This window comes from Macrobrachium rosenbergii, chromosome 25 (assembly GCF_040412425.1).
Source record: "Macrobrachium rosenbergii isolate ZJJX-2024 chromosome 25, ASM4041242v1, whole genome shotgun sequence".
Taxonomy (NCBI): Eukaryota; Metazoa; Arthropoda; class Malacostraca; order Decapoda; family Palaemonidae; genus Macrobrachium; species Macrobrachium rosenbergii.
The window spans coordinates 10635876-10644616 of NC_089765.1; the positions used below are offsets into that span (position 1 = coordinate 10635876).

The 8741-nt window shown below is 40.6% G+C and overlaps 1 protein-coding gene across 1 annotated transcript in view; it reads left to right on the forward strand.

Annotated features, from left to right (window-relative positions):
- Positions 1-4441, forward strand: part of LOC136852317 (trypsin-1-like) — a 9463-nt gene extending 5022 nt beyond the window's left edge. The window contains exon 3 of the mRNA XM_067126832.1: positions 3777-4441. Coding sequence (XP_066982933.1) covers positions 3777-4316 — 540 coding nt within the window. The 3' untranslated portion in view covers positions 4317-4441. The remainder of the gene's footprint in view (positions 1-3776) is intronic.
- The last annotated feature ends 4300 nt before the right edge of the window (positions 4442-8741 follow it).

Sequence of the window (8741 nt, forward strand, 5' to 3'; positions counted from 1 at the left end):
TACCCATAATGGTGCGTCTGGCAACGACATAGGAGAGGCCACCACCGGGCGGTGGTTCAAGTTTCATGGGCCGCGGCTCATCCAGCATTATACCGAGACCACCGAATGATAGATCTATTTTTGGTGGTATACGCTGTACAGAAAACTCGATTGCGCCGAAGAAGCTTCGGCGCACTTTTTACTTTCATTTAATGCAAATATATACCACGAAAAACCCGAGTTTCTGATAGGGTCTCTAACTTCTCGTTTAAAAATTATAATGTTAAAGTCAACTAATGTTTTATGCTTAATCATTGTTAACCTACAAAAATTCGTTATCGGTTGGCAAACTTCCCGTCTGGCCTTCTAAACTTGAAATTACCCTTCTAGTTTTAATTCGGTTTTGAAGTGAATGGCCCCATCGGGCGGTAGTACACTGCCCTTTAGTGCAATTCACCTTAAAATTGCATAATCCAACGCCCCATAGCTTAAAATGTAAGGGAAAAAATATCTTGACTAAATAATCATCAAAGGGTAACAACCTACAACTATCCATTTCAGGGACCGCGAGTCACAGTTTTTCTCAAATATCTTTCAAACTAATTATTTGATCGAAATGGTCCTTTGACACAGTGTACAAGACACCTCCCGCTAATTTTTGGTAATATGGTGCATTGTCAAATGGATTTAGTCAAGGCGTTTACTCTTGACTTACATGGTGTTGCCAAGCATCGCCAAACTACGCATTCGAACGTCCTTTATCCCCATCCCCCTCCCCATTCCCCTCTCCCTTCCCCACTCCTCATCTCATGCCCCGACTTTGCCTTTAAATTCGATCAAGAGCAAACGCGACTAACTAAAACCACTTATCAGGAGGTGTCTTGTACACTGTGTCAAAGTACCATTTCGATCAAATTAGTTTGAAAGATAGATATTTAAGAAAAATGGATAGTAATGGTATTGTGCATTTTTCTGATTATTTTAACTTGAAAATATCAGTCAGTTGTCTATACAACCTTTGATCGTTTTAATTCTATCTGGTTTTGCATGCAGTTGCCAAAAGCGTACTAGTTCATCTCTCAAGCAAGACATCAGAACAAGATCGAAGTAAAATAAATGAAGTAAATTGGCTTATTACATCTGATGAAATGCCAGAAAAGAGTGAGTCCACTCTTCACTTACTGGTATTGATAGTAAAGCTTCACAAGCTTTGCTGCCAAAACCTGACTCAGGAATGTCAGCTTCCGCAACCAGACATGAATTTGCCTGTCACTATTTTTCATTCCACAATGCCCATTCAAAAGGGGTAAATTTCTGAGAACAAATCATTTTTAAACCAGGTTCCTGTATGTACCTTTCCTATAAACTGGTGACCCTGGAGTGACCGCTAGACCAGCATGGTTTTCACCCTAGTGACAAGTGGACTCAGACATTGTTGACCATGCCTCAGGTAGGAAGTCACTGGTAGACACTGGTCCCTTCCAGTCAATCCTCCCTCATCAACAAGAGACAGATACAAAACAAAAGAAAAAATAAGAAAGATCGTGGCACCCCTATGGAGAATGCAGGAGACTCAACCTACAAACACGAGCCTGGTCACCACCTACTCCCAAACATGGCAGATATCACCTCCACTCTCCACATGGCAAGAATCCTCTCCAAGTTTGACCTGATGAAGGGCTACATCCAAGCTCTGGTCTACCAAGACGATGTCCCAAAAACAGCAGTCCTCACACCCTTTAGGTCTTACACCTTCAACTACTCTATCTCCAGCCCCCATAAATCAAGGGCCATAGCCCAGAGGCTGTTGACAGTCTCTTCCTTTTTTTTTTTCTAAGGCCCTACTCCACCAAAGAGACACTGTGCAGGCACACTGATGGACAACATTCATGATGTCAACAGTCAACTGGAAGCCGCAGCCCCTCGGCTTCTTCAGCAGAAAACTACACCCAGCTGAGAGGAAGTACAGCACCTTCAACAGGGAACTCTTTGCTGTATACATGAACCCCCGACACTTCGGGTACCTATTCAGGGCGCACCTCTTACCAGCCTAATGGACCACCAACCCGTAGTCCACACCTTTACCAAAATCCTTCATGACAGTGTGACAGCCTGATCAAACTCATGGACAAACTCATTCAGAGCCTGGGAATCACTTTTCATAAAATATCTCTAGCTCAATCGAGTTTTCTGTACAGCGTATAATCAAGGCCACCGAAAATAGATCTATCTTTCGGTGGTTTCTGTATAATGATGTGTGAGCCGCGGCCCATGAAACTAACCACGGCTCGGTGGCGGCCAGATGCACGATTATGGCTAACTTTAACTTTAAATAAAATAAAAACTACCGAGGCTAGAGGGCTGCAGTTTGGTATGTTTGATGATTGGAGGGTGGATGATCAACATACCAATTTGCAGCCCGCTAGCCTCATTAGGTTTTAAGATTTGAGGGCGGACAGAAAAAGTGCGGACAGACAGACAAAGCGGGCACAATAGTTTTCTTTTACAGAAAACTAAATCTAACCATAGTACTCCTTTCAATGCTGATTCAGGTAAGTTAGAAGCAAATAGTCACTTATTACTGGATACAAGCACATTCAAAGTCACTTTGATTTTCGAAAAACCATTCAAGTGCGTAATATCCTAATGAAATGAAACACACGCATGCCTTAACAATGATCCAAAATAAAAAAGTATGTCTCAAGCTGGCTTAACAATTCTATGAGTCCATTACATAATGAGCACTTTGGGGGCTAATACCAAACTTCTATGAGCAGTTTCATCGACCAGAAACTGTAAGACTTGTCGTCTATATGAAATTGTTCAGATTAAGATGAGGCGAACCCAGTTAGACTTTTTTTTTCTATAGAAGTAACCCCAAGTCAGACTTTATTTATAGAAGTAACCCCCAGTTAGATTTTATTTATAGAAATAACCCTCAGACTATTTACAGAAGTAACACCCAGTTAGACTTTATAGAAGTAACCCCCAGACTATTTATAGAAGTAACCCCCAAGCTAGACTTTATTTATAGAGTAATGACCCTCTTAGTTACCAAAACCTAAGGTAAAGCTGAGGGGGGGCTTCGATTTTCAGAGTGTTGAACACGTGAAACTAAGGCAAAACAATCACCGCTCATTAAGGTTACTCTTCGCCTCAAAAGTTGCCAGTCACGAGGAACATCTACAAAAGCATCACGTCTGTGATGTTTCCTCGTGTGAATTCTTTCACCTGTTTGCTGCAATTTTTTTTTTTTTAGTTTCTTTTCTAAGTTTCACTCCGGCATCCCAAGTTTGACAGTGTCGCGTTTCACTCTCCCTGTGACGTCAGGAACTTGCCGCCCCACCCCCCTCATGAGGTCAATAAACATTTCAAAAGAAACCTCAACACGTCGGGTCAACTTTAGAGAACAGGTGGTCACGAAGAACCAATTGGTTACCCAGCAACGGGACCGGGACCTACAGCTTAATTGTGGAATCCGAACCACATTATACCGAGAAATGAATTTCTGTCACCAGAAATAAATTCCTCTTATTCTTCATTGGCTGGCCAGAGACTCGAACTCGGGCCTAGCAAAGTGCTAGCCGAGAACACTCTACCAACTCGTCCACCGAGGAACTATTACGTGTCATAACCAGTACCAGTAAAATAGTAAACAATATATTGATGGTTATTAATTACTGCTGCCAGCCTGTTTAAACTGTAATAAGTGATCAGTGACATGAAAATTTGATACTGCTGTCGGATACTAAATCATTCGGATATAATTAGGCTTTTTTTTTTTTTTATTTCCTCAGGTCGTAGCAGGAGAACACAACCTGATCGAGGACGAGGGCAAAGAGCAGACCATCATCCTGAAGGAGATCCGAATCCACGAGAAGTACGACAAGTGGACCGTGGCTAACGACATCGCCCTCCTGAGACTCTCTTCCCCAATCACGCTCGACGACTGCTCCCAGCCGATCGCCCTGCCGGACAAGGACCACCTGGCCACGGGGGACTGCGTCGTCTCCGGCTGGGGGACGCTCAAAGAGGAGGGGCACCCATCTGACATCCTTCAGAAGGCCACCATCCCCATGATGTCCGACGCAGACTGCAAGAAGATCTTCGGCGAGACCGAGATCGACGGCTGCATGATCTGCGCGGGGGTCATCGACGGAGGCGTCGACGCCTGCGAAGGCGATTCGGGTGGACCCCTGGCTTGTCAGGATACCGGCGCCCCTTACCTGGCGGGCATCGTGTCCTGGGGTTACGGCTGCGGTCGTCCAGGCTACCCCGGGGTCTACGCAGAAGTCTCTTGCTACGTTGACTGGATTAATGACCAAATCACAAAGTGAAACGAACTCTTCGGTTCTGACGCTCACGAAAATCCCATTTCCTGTAACTCCTCTGCAGTTCTTTCCGCTTCGTTGGTTCTAACGCCTCTGATTCCATGTTGAAAAGTGATTAAAAATAACTCTGGCTCTGCTTTTTATGACCTACTCCACGAAAAAATCCTTTGGCTTGCGTATTACTTAAGGACATGTTGGAAGACGTGCTGGGCAAATACTTCGCCACTTTAAACACATAGGCCTATACAGTATTCAACAAATCTGCCTTTGAGTCATATTCTCTGTTTGTTTATGAATTATTTTTTTTTAATTCGGTACCTTTATCAATTCAAAAGCACTTCTTCCTTAAAACGCATACAAGCAGTAAGCATCACACCATCACATTCAAAGACTCTAACGCGGTGGTTCTCAACCTGGGGGGCGTCAGCAATTTCCAGGGGAGGCGCGAGGCCTAGGGAAAATTTTAAAATTCTAGAATTATATTCGTTATTTTCTGAACAAGAGTGAGGAACTAATATTCAGAAGTTTATATAAAATATGCAAACGTATTGCCTTATAACGTTAGTTTCCTATAATCTACCACTCTAGTTAGACTCGCTAGGCTTACCATTATTTTGTAATTATTTACCTCCCCGTCACTCGAAACTCCTTCTCTTTCTTTTTTTTTATTTTCCTCCTATCTGGGAAGGAATTTTACTCATAGATGCAAGGGGGGCGTGGAGGGAAGGCCCAGCTCTTAGAGGGGGCGTGGTAATGAAAAAGGTTGAGAACCACTGCTCTGACGGTACTTGCCTTTTATCCCTTCAAAACCGAGCACCATCACCTTCTGCATGCGACTAAATCTAAGTTTATAAACTATAAATTTAAACATTTAAAAGACTAATGTAAGCCTTCCTGTATAACATAAAATATCCCAATAATGAAGGAATGACTGAGTTAATAGATACTACCATAAATCACTTTAGAGACAAAGTATTTGTGGTTAACACTTCAAAAAACTTGCGATATTTGTTGCAAACCAGCTTCGATGCATCGAAAGTTATGACGCCGTCTTTAAATTACTTCATTTCCTCAATGATCTTCCTACACAAATGAGCAAACATCGTATTTACACAGTTACTAAGTCCCATTTTTTGTATATTTGAAGACTTAAAATACTTTAAAGCAATATGCATTATCGAGTAAAAGTAAATCAAAATTCGTGGTATGAGGTTGGTTACACGACATTGCCGAGAATGTCAAAGACCCCAGTAGCATTATCTAACAATATACCCAGTGAATATTTACAAACCCTTTCGTTCGTGAAAATTACGAACATTACAGGGAATAGATGAAAAGTTCGTTTTACTTTTAACCAACATTAGATAGCTCTATATGCATTCTGAAATATAATTTTTTTTTATGGCTGTGAAGTGTAGTTAAGTAAATTCGTGTTGGGATACTTTGAGTAGTCTTACCTGGTCCCACTCCGCTGAGGGCACTATATAGGAAAGTTCACCTGAAACGCTCATACTTTAGCTAAGACATTCAAAGACTTATACGAAGTACTCCATGTTCACTTTCAAATCTATATCATAACAATACGAAAAATAAGACTAATTTTTTTCTTGAAAGACTTCATATTTTCAGTCCTCTTTATATCAAATGTGGACCGATTGTACAACTTGGGACTCGAAATTTGTGGACTTGAAAACCATCTTGGCTCATAAACAGACTCATCTGTAGCTAGTCTTGTGCTGACTCCATTTGTTGCTGAATTATGCGGAGCAAACTGTACACTTATAAGCAAACAAGTCATGCTGTAATTGTGATTATTCCTTCTTTATTTTTGATATTTGGAGTCACTGGCGTTACGTGATCCTGAAGGCGATCATATAACAGGCTACTGTTATCAAAACTTAAATTTACCACTGGTATTAGCTACACCCCAAAGGCACCCTGAAAAAAAGACTATATAATGGCAATCAACAAGCATACATACGTTACCTCATAGTCAAAGGACTTTTGTCTTCATGAATGAGTGACCAAGTGATTGATTTATGGTTACTAAAATTGGCGTTACAACATCTAGGTCACTGACGCCGTTAATCAGCTCACCGGTCTAGTTAAACTATTTTAATAATAATAATAATAATAATAATAATAATAATAATAATAAATAATAATAACTCCAAATGAGTCACGAAATTGGCCATCCATCGAGGAGTCAAAACGGGAAACAGCCTTGTTAAATCACTGAAGCTGATGTGAACATGTCCATCATTTTCTAGCGTCGTGGTGTCAAACTCATCCGCAAATAACAGCAACAAAAGCTACATATGTCGGTTGTCGTTCCCAGCGCATTATTTTAACTATATGCGTTTGTTGGCAGACTGCACCATCAGTGTCAAAGTGATGTCTAACTACTTCCAGCGGTTGATAAAAATTAAGCTCCTGTATTCAGATAAAATTTCAAAAGCCAGTTGAATTTGATATTTTCTCACGTGTTGCAGAGCACTTTGTCTAGTTAAATAACTTATGTTAAAATTTCATTGACTACTATCACTGATATGAACCTGGGATGGAATTAATTAGTGATTAATATTACAAACTTGGATGATAACCATATTTATAATAAGCAATATGCATTCATTAAAAACAAATCAGCACCAGACTCTTTGAGTTACCTAATTTATTTACCTGTCAGTTTCTCATGAGAATGACAAACTCAGTTTTATAGAAATTTCGTACTCAGACTTGGAATTCACTTTTTTTACAGCCTGTATGCATATAAAAGACATTTCGTACTTATAACAGCAACAGTTTAGATCTTGCGAACTAAAGACTGGGGGATGGCTAGCCTGCATACTTTGCTACACCTATTTCAAGATTTTCATACATCTCTCACCAGTTAAAATCAGCACACAAATGGTTTTACAGCCTTCAGATCTGCAAGCCCGAGATTCTACAATAAGATCCCACTGATATCAGAAGTGAAAATATCAAGTCTTTTAAAAGAGAAAATAAAATTATTTTCTGAGTGTTGGGACAGTGTGGATTTGAGAGTTAACATGGAGTATGCCGTACGACTATTCGAAAGTGTGCACATTATTGCATATAGAACACAAGTCACGAATCGAGTCCACTGAGCACTTTCGCTGAAGAGGGACCAGGAAAAAACAATAGCCTCCTGTATGTTAGCAAGGAAATAATATACCGGAAACGAACATTATCCGGCGTTGATATTGATCACCCTTGTGATGCCTGGTATATGCAGTAACGTCTTACGGAGAGTTAATATCACGAAAGTTCCTTTAGTCGTTTAGGAAAGACACAAATTCTGTGGGAATGAAGACCTAAACGAGATTTGGGAAAATGTCAGTAATTACTAGACTGTCGTCGCCCCAGTAAAGGATTTACCATTGCTTGCGCATATATGAGGGGCATTCAAATTGTATACATGGTTCGTCACATGAGACGCGCCATTTAGGCTACTGAGCTGGAGGTGAAAATTTTCTTGAACGTCTCGGTCTAAAATGTCAATGAAGTCTTTAACAATGTAGAAATTACTTCATGCTCTCCCTACTGACCTAATTAAATGAGGAACACGGAACGGATGAACCTCACGTAGTCCGACTTTCCTACTAGGCCTAGGGCTGTGCTAACAGAACAAAGATTGCAACCCCAAAGCCTGACGCTTAATGAGGCTTAAACTCATTCAAATTAAACGTTGCACAGAAACTCATTCATATGAAACGTTGCACAGAAACGACTGAGTGCAACAAAACTGAAGGCAATTGTTTATAAGGGCGTTCATATCCTCAATTAAGTAAACAAATACTAACGAGATCAGACTAACCTTACCGGCAACTGTAGACAGTTTCGTAGGCTAGTCTACGATTAGCTGGAGATCGGGCGCCTAGATTAATGTTCTTTTTTTTTCATATACGCAAATTCTGATCAACCAGGTGCACACTTGTCCCCATGCCGTCCATATAATGTAGATACGATGGTTTGGGAAGTGGGTGTAATGAATCTACGTCGAATGGCTGCGTTAAGGGGCTTGTTATGTCGAATGGTTCAAGCACGGTCTAGGTATGTAAGGTAAAGCTCTTTATTTTTACTTTGGTGTATATGTATACATTATATTATATATATATATATATATATATATATATATATATATATATATATATATATATATATATATATATATATATACCTAGACTTAGGTTCGCATACAATGACCTCCTGCCGAATGCCATTATTAACGTTCCAGTTACGGCACAAATCCCGCCACACCACCACCTCAAAGCTCAAACCTCAGAGACACAACTGGGCTTGAAAGGAATGAAACGTTGTTGGCGAATTGGAGTGAAGTGAGTAACCAACTGATTTTAACAGCGAACCAGAGAACATTTAGCTGCTACAAACTGCCGTAAACGTTAGGAA